This window comes from Palaemon carinicauda, chromosome 31 (genome assembly GCF_036898095.1).
Source record: "Palaemon carinicauda isolate YSFRI2023 chromosome 31, ASM3689809v2, whole genome shotgun sequence".
Classification (NCBI taxonomy): Eukaryota; Metazoa; Arthropoda; class Malacostraca; order Decapoda; family Palaemonidae; genus Palaemon; species Palaemon carinicauda.
In genome coordinates, this window is record NC_090755.1 from 49479146 (window position 1) to 49491645 (window position 12500).

Genomic DNA, 12500 nt, shown 5'->3' on the forward strand with positions numbered 1-12500 from the left:
CATCGTTTCAATTTTTCATTTTGTTTAATGATCTTGAAAAGTGAATGATCATTTGAAATCACATCTCGATGAACTGACTGCCAAATTAGATCAATTTCTTAAACGGTGTTGGCCCTTATTATTTTTGTATTTCTTTAGATGCTACGACGGGTATTATTTTTGTATTTCTTACGATACTACGACGGGTTCATATTGCCAGTCTTATTACTTAATTGGTTACTTACAAACTTAATTGGTTACTTATTTACTTACTTCATTGGTTACATACAAACTTACTTAATTGGTTACTTGTCTACTTACCTAATTATATAACAATGTTACTTTCAGAACGCTTATGTGGTCTCATGCCACAGAAATCTTGGACACAAAGTAGTATTCACTAGATTTTATGTCAGTACAAAAGTTAAGTTTCAATCTCAAATATTTGAAGAATTATATGCTGTAGTTATTACCAATTATTAAATCTACCTTAACGTAACTCAGAGAAAACCAGAAAATAATTAATTTTCCTTAAAAAAAACTTAAATCATTATTAGTTATGTTAAGTGGGATATTATCCATTGAAAATTTGCTGTTCATAATCAGCTTCATATTTGATACTAATTATGTATTTTTCTCTTTTGTAGATGGTGTCATTGACATGAAAAGGTAAGAGGGTATTACCGAGACTAAAAAGCTAGGAAAATTTGTTAATAAAAAACCCAGTCATTAATGATGGTCCCCAGGACACACGAAGTCGAATTAAAAACAAGTTTGCATCTCATTTATTAATACATCTTTTATTCTGCGAATCTAAATATCCTTCTGTCTCTCCTGGCTGGTGACGTCTGCATGTGGAAACCTAGCGGTGGGACATATTAAAGGATTTCGGCTCCTTTAATGTAACGCAAGCATGTGGCATCAGTACTGACTGGTTGGTTGCGTAGATTTCAATACTTCTCTTGTATTGTAACGTAAGCCTTATAGATTCAATTATAATATGTCTTTGTATTTTAGTTACTTCGTTTCACTTGTACATTAGATGTTTGTGTTTATGCTGGCTAGTACAGTGGTACCATCGATCCCAGCAAGGAGCCTTGAATTTAAGGTGTTTACTGGAGAGGCCAATGACGTGGTTGGGCACCTCAGTGGGGTGTTGGTCTTACCCGGCTGACGTTCTGGTGAGTATCTATTCTGATGAAACTGAAGCCGGACCCCTTGCCGAAATACATGAATATCAATAGAAATGCAGAGTATAGTGGAGTCTCTGATTGGCTAAAGTCAATCTTCGACCAAGGGCCCCATCTTGGATTTTTGGAGAGGGAAAATGTAATGGTCCCTCAGAATTTAACAATCGTTTTATATATAGGTGAATATTCAGCAATTGAAATTTGGCTTCAATATGTGAGATTAGTTTATAATACTTAGAGCAATTGAAATTTGGTTTCAATATCTAATTACTGTGAAACTCAATAGAGTTATAGGTTTACAAATATATCTTACATAGGACACATTGAAATCAAAACACAACTAAGCTCTGAATATTTTGTTAATGTTTGTAGTATCATAAAGGAATTTATGAAAAGGCAATACATTTTATATTAGTTATAGAAGATGCAAGTGTGTAATGATTATTTCTGATAGAATTGTTAAATCTTATTTAGGGGAATTCTAAGGGCTTGTCGAGAGATGTATTTTTCGTCAGTAAAAGATTCATTCCGGTCATAGACTCGGGGAAAAGAAGGTCCAGGTTTTTAAACAAGCGCTTTTAACTAGGGTGAGGTTAGCCTATGCGGTGACGTCTCTGACTGGTGTTCCCCGGACTGGGGTTCGAGTCCCGCTCAAACTATTTAAGGCCGGTTTACAAGGGGATAGTTTACTGGCTTCAATAACAAGCAGCCAATAAACTTTCCAGGATAGTAAGCCTTTCCTTTGCACAGGGGTAGTTTGCTGAGTGAACTATTCCCGAGCAAACGGGCCTTTAGTCCCTTTGGTCGTTGCAACCTCACCATCCTTGTGAGCTACCGATAGGGGGTTTTTGAGAGCCTATAGGTCTATCTGCTGAGTCATCAGCAGCCATTGCCTGGCCTTCCTTGGTCGTATCTTGGGTGGAGAGGGGCCTTGGGCTCTGATCTTGTGTAGGGTATTGCCTCTGCCATTCATGAGTGACCTTTAAACCTTTTGTAAACAATGGAGGGAATTGGGGTAAAAGCATATACTTTTCAGGTTGATTTTTTTTACGCTTTCGCGAATTTTTAGGACTTTGAACTCTTAGAAATTTGAATAAGCAGCGACTTTCTTAGAAAAGGCTTAAATTGGCGAAGAATATTCTTTTATTTTGACGTTTGACAAAATAGTTTTTTTTTTTTTTTTTTTTTTTTTTTTTTTTTTAACGCGTGATAAGTTCCAAATCTGAGTTTGCTCGACAGTAATTTTCTGTTTTTGAGAGCATTACAGACGTAGTTTTTAATCGTAGTTGTTGGTAAAGAAAGAAACGGAGACATTAGCCTACCAGTGCCTGGTTCTAGGCCTATATTCCTTTTTAAAGTCATTGATGAAATTAGAAGGCCGCATTTTCGTCAAAACAAGTCGATATTCAACTTAAAAATTAGGGTACTGAGTTCCAGTTACATATGCTGATAAGATTTTGGAGAAAAAATTTACGCTTTTCTCACGTTTTTGAGATTGTGAAAACTGTTGGTGGCGATGAAATGTCGTAAAAGACGGTTTAATTACCTCCGCCAACGAAGTTGGAAGGCGGTTATGTTTTCTCCCCTGTTTGTGTGCTCTTTTTGTGTGTGTGAACAGCTTCTTGGCCACAATTTCAATCATAGACTAGTGAAACTTGCAGGGGTTAACTTTTATGTAAAAAGCTGTATATAAGTAAATTTTGGAAGGTCAAGGTTAAAGGTCAAGGCCACAGCCAAGCAAAATGTCCAATTCAAGTAATCAGCCATAAGTTAGGACATAATTATCACACAGACTTCAAACTTGGTTCACATTTGAGTGCAGGAAAATCCACGCCAATTAATACATGTCGAGGTCAAAGGTCAAGATCAAGGTCGAGCAAAAGGTCGAGAAACAAGCTGCCTCGGTAGAGGTCTGCGCTCTACTGAGTACCCCTCTAGTTTTGGTATCTTTTGCCCTTCAAAAGCGTAAGAAGGAACCGTGAATTTGATGTGATTGGTGTGAGTTATTTTGACATAGAGTATACATACATACATACATACATACAAAATAATTCATTTGTTGATATGCAAATACAGTCACTGAGTTCTTCAACATACACATATAACATGAATACTTTAAAATACTTCAATATTTTATGAATAGACCAAATTAAACATTTTCACTCAGACATTTTTTGAAGTTTTTATAGTTTATATATGAACGATCTATTTAATGTTATTACTGTTCTTCCAATGTTTTATTTTAATTATTCATCACTTCTCTTGTAGTTTATTTCCTTGTTTTCCTTCCTCACTGGGCTATTTTTTCCTTTTGGAGCCCTTGGTCTTATAGCAGCCTGCTTTTCTTACTAGGGTTGTAGCTTGACTAATAATAATAATAATAATAATAATAACTAGGGAGCTCTTAGTAGAGTGCAGACCTCCGCCATGGCAGCTTATCTCGACATTTTACTCGACTTTGACCTTGACCTTTGACTTAGGAGTTTCAAAATTGAATCACTTTCATGTCTCAACATAACAATTAGTCCTTGAAATTTTCACTACTCTATGAGTAAAATTGTGCCCCGGAAGTTGTTCACAAACAAATAGACAAACAGGGATGAAAACATAACCTCCTCCCTACTTTGCTGGCGGAGGTAATAATACGAGTACTTAGAAATGACTAATTCACTTTACTCCCTTGAAGGGCTGTTTTCCTGGTCGCATCACAAAGGGAAACCCTGTGTCCTTCTAGAACCTTCAACATCAGTTTATCGTATACATTCTAATGTATTTAGCGTATACATACTGTCCCTGATAAGTGAGCTATACACAATTATTTGGTTTAAATATTGTTTCCATAGTCTCACTAAACAGTAGCCCTAAGAAATTCAGCATTCGCGAAGCTGTGCATTCAAAATTCTTTCCTTGGTGTTTACAACCTAGTTTAGGCAGCTTGCATTATCAGCCACGCCCACCAGTTAATCTCTCTCTCTCTCTCTCTCTCTCTCTCTCTCTCTCTCTCTCTCTCTCTCTCTCTCTCTCTCAGCTAATGAAGGCAATCTGATTTATTAAATGAATAGCAAATGGAGACTACAACAACCTCTTAACGCTTAGTACAAATCAGTCCTGAAGTAACGGATTCAAACTGGAATTGAAGAGATACACCATCACTCAATGTTGTAATTTCTTTACATACAAAATAGCAACTACATGGAATAGACTTCCAGTGGATGTAGTAAACAGTAACACGGTAAACGAGTTCAAGAATAAGTTAGACAACACCATAAAAACTCAGAACTGTTTGATTTCGGTGTCCCTTCAATGTTGTCAAAAACAACTTTGCAATGTTCTTACCTCCGAGTTAAGCAAACGTAACTAGTGGGGCACTCAGTAGAGCGCAGACCTTCCCCCGGCAGCTTATTTCTCGACCTTTTGCTAGAATTTGACCTTGACCTTTAACCTTAACATATATCATTTGGCGTGGATTTTCATACACTCAAATATGAACCGAGTTTGAAGTCTCTGTGACAACGATGTCCAAAATTATGGCTGATTACGTGACCGTGGCCATGACCTTGACTTTTAGCCTTGACCTTCTAAAATTTAATAATTTCCAGCTTTTTACATAACAGTTAATCCCTGCAAGTTTCATTACTCTACGATTAAAATTAATGCCCAGAAGGGTGTTCACAAACAAACACACACAAACAAATTACACACTAACACACAGAGGTTGTAAAACATAACCTTCCATCATCGTTGGCGGAGTAAATTATGTCAGGAGCTGGGAGTTCCATAGTCTATAAACTTAGAAGGTTTTTATTTTTTTTTATTTATAAATTCAAGGCCATATATTGACAAGGGCACTTCAGTCCTTCGACAAAGTCTACCCAGCGCAGGTTCTCGCTTGGTTCTTCCTATCTTTGCGTAGAAGTAGATTAAAAATAGCCTTTTTACTTCCGCCAATTTTCAGCTTTTCACATAAAAGTTAATCCCTGAAAGTTTCATTACTCTATGAAATTGTGGCTAGGAAGCTGTTCACAAACACACACACACACACACACACACACACACACACACACAAACGCGCACACAAACACAACCAGGGGATAAAACATAACTTTTCAACTTCGTTGGACTTTCCTAAAGGTGGTCATAAAGGATCAGTGCTTCTGTTGAGTTTTAGCCCTGAAAGACTTAGATCAGATATTATAATGATTATAATCTTGATCTAACTTAGTATACAAATGAATTGTATGTTCCCATTTGGCAATGTAACGTCCTTGCCTGGTGATTGCCAAATTGGAGTTCGAGTCCCGCTCAAACTTGATAGTTCCTTTAGTCGCTGCAACCTTACCATCCTTGTGAGCTAAGGATGGGGATTTGGGGGAGCCTAGAAGTCTTATCTGCTGAGTTACCAGCAGCTATTGCCTGGCCCTCCCTGGTCCCAGCTTGGACGGAGAGGGTTCGTGGGCACTGATCATATGTGTATATGGTCAGTCTCTGGGGCATTGTCCTGCTTAATAGGGCAATATCACGGTCCCTTGCCTCTTCCATTCATGAGTGGCCATTAAACCTTTAAGCGTTTAAACTGTTCGTACCTAAGCACTGGTTTCACAACTGTGCAATGTCGTCAGTGACACCATACAATAGTATTAACCTTTATTTGAAATTATTCTTTAGGAACCAAATTCTAAAATACGTGTCTACGTTAAATCATGTTTGTGTTTCCAGGTGACGTAGGTGATGTTAGATGTGTTTTTCATGTTGCACTAATCGTGGCTTTTTATAAAACAGTCATGGAGTGCCTCTCTACCTCAGCCAAGATGGTTGTAAGATCGAGTTGGTTTATTTATTTATTTGCCTGTTTGTCTGTGGAGAGGATTACGTCAAAACTACTCGACGGATTTTGATAACATTTTTCACCACAGATAGATCTTAAATCATGGACGACTCGGTTAACCTTTGGCGTAGGTCAGAAATCTGTGTTTGCTCTTGTTTATAATAGTTTCTTTTGTGGTTCAGAGTCTGGTGAGAAGTCTAGCCTGTACTGGCGACTATTAATGGCCTCGTATAGTTTACTTTTACTTCAAGGGCTGAGTTTCTGGTCTTATACTGCAGGAGAACCCTACTCTCTATGGGACGTTTTCATAGTTTATTTTATCGTATACATTCCAAGACATTCAGCAATTCACACCGCCTGTTGCTCGTTTATTGTCAATTCTACACGTTTAAGTGTGCTGAGTTGCCAAGACCTCTATTTATCATGTGCATTTTAAAGGAATTTGTTTGTTTGATTGCAAATTAGCCGTTTGGTTCTTGTTTAGATATGGGTTATCCAATGTAATTATTCAAGATATTCATCATGCATCCTATATTGACTATTAGAATTAAATTATATACCAACTTCGTGTGCGTAAAACTTCATATTTTCTGTTGTTGAGAAATTCTTTGCGTAAGATTGGGAATCACGGGGTAAAACCGGATCGTTTATCATGCAATATTTTAGCCGTTTTTTTTTTTCTTTTTTTCAGAGTTTGTCTCCTTATATTTCTTTTTCATTTTTATATTTCTTTCTTTCTCCAATGCTTAGCTGTCTGGTGCATGAGTCAACTGGAGAATCGGGCAGAATGGCTTCCAGGATTGCATTCCGATTTAATATTGCAAAACCCCAAGTAGTGAATAAAGAACAAATTTTTCTCATGACAATTTTAAATGTATATGTTTGGGATAGGTATGTGAATTAAAGAAAAAAAATGTTCAAACAAAGACATTAGATAGATGTTTTTGCCCTAAAAATATACGTGGAAATTACTAGAAATTTATCTGACTGGCAGTGGAGTGACCGATTAAGATGAAAGAAGGAAGGAATAATAAAAATCAGAGTTAAAGAAGAAAGAGTGGATGTATGGAAGGACAGAAAATGTATAGAATATAAAAGAAACTCTTTTTTCCAAATCTTAGGGTAGCAATAATTACCTACTAGACACGCCCAAAGTTGACCCCCACCCACTGCTTTGAAAAATTGATGAAGATAAATGGTCCACCAGACTGCCAAAAAGGGCCTAATTTTTGGGTCAGGCACACACGCAACAACGGCCTAAATATTTTTCCAGATAAAATGGCAAATTCAATGATTAATTCGTTGCGCTCTTTTAATACTAGACTTGGCTACTCAAAAAATATTTATTAGTGATAACAGACAAGAATTCAAAAATCATCTGATGAAACCTGGACAGATAAAACCAAGAGGAAGGAATAGAAACCATTCCTACCTCTACCCCACGTGACCCCGTATGCTTAACCCAGAGGCCGTCTGTTGATTTAATACCGATATTCTATCGTTGTGACTAATTTTGTTTAGGTGTTCTACATTGTAAGTACAATAGCTCAGAATAAGAAGGTGTACACATTTACAGAGGACATTCTCATTTATATGTTGATGCTTATGTGAATTGGGACACATCTTTTTGCAGTATTATATGACCTGACCTGGATTAGAAGGCCTTCATCTATCATAGTCTAGAGGGGGCAAGTGCATATATCCTCAGGATGGAGGAGCCTGGTGGGAGGAGTAGTGTCCTATACCCTTTGATGCATCGATATACCATGTGAACTTCCAGTTTTGTACATGGAGAATATTAACCTTTCGAAAACCATCATGAATTTCGGGAGTGAGACAGGAGTCGAATGTGAGACTAACGTGAGAGTATACGTGAATCTTCCCTCGGAAGAGATTCCCCCAATTCAGTCATCTCAGCACATTATGAGAGGTGAAACGCTTTCCTTGCTTCATACAACGGCCAGTCCGACGGGGTCGTCGGGTGAATAATAGGAACCCGTCCCAGGTTCTCATCGCTGCTCAAGTTTAATAACCCAGTTTATATAATCAAAAGAAGAAAAACTCTAATGTGTTATTTATGTCCTTATTCATGGAACTTATAGATTGACGTATATATGTATATATATATATATATATATATATATATATATATATATATATATATATATATATATATATATATATATATATATATATATATATACACATGTATATATATATATATATATATATATATATATATATATATATATATATATATATATATATATATATATAGATAGATAGATAGATAGATAGATAGACAAATGCGTTACATAATACTAAAGCCTTGATGCGTATTGTGGGGAAAACATTGTGCAATCTCGGAATTAAAATTATGATCCTGACTAACAAAAAGAAGGAAATCACAGGAAACAAAACCCTCAGAAAAAACGTCAACTCGTTCTATTAAGGTAATCATCCCTAACACAAGAACTAGTTATAGACTCTCATAAAAAGTCAAGGAGGTAAAATTCCGGAGAGGAACCGGATTATTCCGGCTACTCTTTGCAAAGACATTGCATTTGCCTTTGAGGTTTCACACTTAGATCATATTTCCATTTGTATTGCTACTAATCTTGTGCAATTGTTTTTCAATATCACCTCTATCATATGTTCTTCAGATCCAACATCTTTCTGTAATCTTATCTTATTTTCGTTTTGTTCCAAGAACCAACGGACCATTTTCGACAAACTTGACAATAGGTAATTCTTGGCTCATGAACTTCATTTGCTTTCAAACCACCGATCCATCCATCTAAAAGTGATCCATCTAGCAATAGTTGAGCATTGACAAACAAGTAATTTGTTTCAAAACTACTGTCACGGGCAGGTAAAACCTACTTGGAAAACTCCTCAATTTGCTGTATTCTAAATTTGTGGCATTACAATAAAGGTACAAAACTTTTCTATTAGATTCATCTTATTTCTAATAAAAACCATTTTACTCTTATATATATGCAAGCCTGGGTAAGGCAGGTGGAGGTCTATTCAAGTTAGAGTTTGGGATTCTTGTTTCTCTGCAACTTAATCTAATATCATAGTTTCTTGGTATTAAATATAAATGATAGACTATTGCTTTTTCTTTTGTTAATGAATCAATAATAATCTTTCATTGGAAATATGTGTCTAGTACTTCTGCATAAGATTGTCTCGTCCATTATTTTAAAGGAAATTTATTCTCCACCCAATTCAATTATCAGGATTCACTTCCTCTCTTTATTCCCTCCAGAGACCATACCTTCACACCTTCATCCTTATACCAGTCAGCTATCCATAGAATTTCCAAATTATCTTTTTTTTTTCTAATTCTACACATTATACTCTATCCCTCATAAAAGGATAAAGTCCCATTTACAGTACAGTAAATCACCCATTTGTAATTTTTCTGACATTAATTTTGCATATCTGATCAAATATTTTATCTCAATCTTTTCACGGATGCAACACTTTGTTTTATACCTAATATCCTCATAATATCCTGTTTCCCATTTTTTTCATGACAAGAGACCAAACTTTCCTCTCATCAATTTAGGGGGAACCTTTCCGTTTCATTCGGATTATAATTAGCGCTGTGCTAAGAAAACTAGAGGCCCTTTTAATAAAGGGATAGAGTAATTATCCTATTTTTTCACTTCAAATGACTTCAAGATCCACAAAAAAAAAAAAAAAAAAAAAAAAAAAAAAATCTTTTACTTCACCATCCTGTTTCTCAACAGTCTTCTTCCCTAAGCGTCGATGTAGAATAGTATGATGCTGTGCTATTTTCTAAGGATTCATAAGTCTCTTCTTTGTTTTTAAAGGTTTAAAGGCCACTCATGAATGGCAGAGGCAAAGGGATAATGACATTGCCCTATAAAGCAGGATAATGCCCTGGAGACTAACCATATTACATATGATCAGCGCCCAAGCCACCCACTCTCCACGCAAGCTTGGACCAAGGAGGGCCAGGCAATGGCTGCTGGTGCCTCAGCAGACAGACTGGTGAGGTTGCAGTGACCATAGGAGCTAACGAGTTTGAGCGGGACTCGAACCACAGTCTGGCAATCACCAGGCAAGAACTCTACCAGTATATTTTCTCCTTTACTTTTCTCTCCCCTTTTAGTCTTCTTCCCCCCCAAAATTCCGTCAATTCTCGAGAACTTTGATATTTTCTAATGAATTTAATTTTGCTTCGTACTTCCTCTCTTTCATCTTCTTAGTTTTATTTCTTATTCCCTTCTTCTTTCATCCCTAAACTGAATGTATAATAGTTTTCATTCTTTTCCATAGATTCAATTACTTTAACTATCTTTATATAAACATTCCTTCCTTTTTTTTAATTCGCAGTCCCGAGCCAGACGTTTGCATCAAAATCAGTCAAGAAAGAAGCTTCTTTAAGTGTACTTCCGAAATATTAAATTGCCGTAAAACCCTAGAACCCGTTCTGCGCGAGGCTCCATTTGATGCGAGCAACAGACACCTACGCAGAGGGAAAAGAGAGAAAGAAAGAAATAGGAGTGAGCCAAACTCTGGAATGCTAAAAACTGCCGCGAGAATCTTGCAGGACAGTTGTCCCGGTTTTACCCCGAGATTCCCTTTCTTACGCAAGGAATTTCAAAACGATAAAAACAGTAATACTTTATGAACATGAAATTGATATATGTTTTATTTCTAATAGTTAATCTACGATGAATTATCAATATCTTAAATAATTACATTTGGTAACACAAACCAAAACAATAATCAAACGTTTTCTTCGCCATTAAAAGCATAAATTCCATTAGTATCCAGTGGCAAAAATAGAGGTCTTGGCAACTCAGCACACTGGATTGAGATTCCTATCAATGGAGAACGTCGGGTTAAGGTGAAGTTTTAATGCTAGATAATATCTCATAATAATCTAATAATCTTACCGTTCTCATGATGAATAAGATTTCTGTTGCTTCCTTTACTGATTCTGGAAAGCGTTTACTTCTCCTTAATTCTTCTCCTTCTTGGGGTATTAAAGCCAACACTTGTGCCAACAACAAGTGTTGGCTTTAATACCCCAAGAAGAAGAAGAATTAAGGAGAAGTAAACGCTTTCCAGAATCAGTAAAGGAAGCAACAGAAATCTTATTCATCATGAGAACGGTAAGATTATTAGATTATTATGAGATATTATCTAGCATTAAAACTTCATAAAGTCTTTCACTCACTCTCTCATATATATATATATATATATATATATATATATATATATATATATATATATATATATATATATATATATATATATATATATATATATATATATATATATATATATATATAAGTTTCTACATAAAGAAAATCAGATTGATTTCCCTTTTGACTCTCCTTTGCAGATCAGTGTAGCCCTTTTGGTGTTGGTGGCATTCTTTGCCCTCATGGAATTGACTGGAGCCCTTCCAGCACCTGAACCCAGAAGACGACATTTCTTTGGAGGTAGTCCCTATGGATTCGGCGGCTATGGCTACAGACCACATGGCTTTGGCTTTGGCTACAGCGGATACGGAGGCGGCTTCGGAGGCTTTGGTGGCGGATACGGTGGATTTGGAGGATTTTACGGGTGATTTTTCTCCTTGAAGATTTTAAAAATTGAATCAACTATGGTCTTCAAGATATCATTCTGAAAAATCTTTTGCAGAAACTGTCAAGGAATCATTTTGTTTTTGTAAAAAAGAAAGTATGTTATTTTCATATGATAATAAAACATTATATTTTTCAAACTGGTTTTAATGTACCCTTCTCTCCTTCCAATATCTTTTAAAATAGTGATGAATTTCAAATATCTGAGGCAATATTGTGCAATAAGTGAACATCTACCCATCAGTTATTCTTTGACAATGTATTGTTAGAGATTTTATCAGTTTCCAGTCCTTGTATTTAGCTTTATGATGAATAAGGGAATATTCCCTTTGATACTGTTTCCTTATTGTGACAATCAGTGTGTTAACAATTCCATTCAATTTGGTTCTTCTTATCTCCAAAATCAAAATAGAAATTGCTAGGGCCAACAGTTATGCCTTTGCTTGGATATTAACAGTGACTGCTAATCAACATAGAGGAAGTTTTCGTGTGTGTTTTTACAGCAGTTCCTCAAGATAAGGAGTAACCATTTTTACCTAAAGTTTCCAAGTATAAAAAGGAAATACTAAAATCATTACCCACTACTCTGGTCGAGAAAATAAGTTTGTGGGAATGTTTAGCTCCAATATAAATCAAAATTTACCTTTCAGACATATTCTTCTTCCCAAATTCATATCTAAGTAATCTTATTCTCAGCTCTATATAATATATTTACTGTGATCATATTAGGCCGAATGAAAACACAGATAGACTTCAATAAAACCAAGAAAGCAGAAAGTCTTTTGGATTTGGCATTTTATAACTGACCATATCAATGTAATTATCCAGCGAATGGAAAAATCAAAAGAGTACGACCAACCGCTATGCATGGTATCT

At 35.9% G+C, this 12500-nt stretch overlaps 3 protein-coding genes across 3 annotated transcripts in view; 2 read left to right on the forward strand and 1 right to left on the reverse strand.

The window, feature by feature from the left end:
- LOC137624939 (uncharacterized) overlaps nt 1-10866 on the forward strand; it is an 18528-nt gene extending 7662 nt beyond the window's left edge. Inside the window, exons 2-3 of the mRNA XM_068355870.1 lie at nt 627-648; nt 10363-10866. Of these exons, the coding sequence (XP_068211971.1) occupies nt 641-648; nt 10363-10660 (306 nt within the window). The 5' untranslated portion in view covers nt 627-640 and the 3' untranslated portion in view covers nt 10661-10866. The remainder of the gene's footprint in view (nt 1-626; nt 649-10362) is intronic.
- Nucleotides 1-11036, reverse strand: part of LOC137624942 (keratin-associated protein 19-8-like) — a 67204-nt gene extending 56168 nt beyond the window's left edge. Inside the window, exon 1 of the mRNA XM_068355873.1 lies at nt 10929-11036. Within this exon, the coding sequence (XP_068211974.1) occupies nt 10929-10937 (9 nt within the window). The 5' untranslated portion in view covers nt 10938-11036. The remainder of the gene's footprint in view (nt 1-10928) is intronic.
- A 9-nt stretch (nt 11037-11045) lies between these two features.
- LOC137624941 (keratin-associated protein 19-8-like) overlaps nt 11046-12500 on the forward strand; it is a 4795-nt gene continuing 3340 nt past the window's right edge. The window contains exon 1 of the mRNA XM_068355872.1: nt 11046-11147. Coding sequence (XP_068211973.1) covers nt 11139-11147 — 9 coding nt within the window. The 5' untranslated portion in view covers nt 11046-11138. The remainder of the gene's footprint in view (nt 11148-12500) is intronic.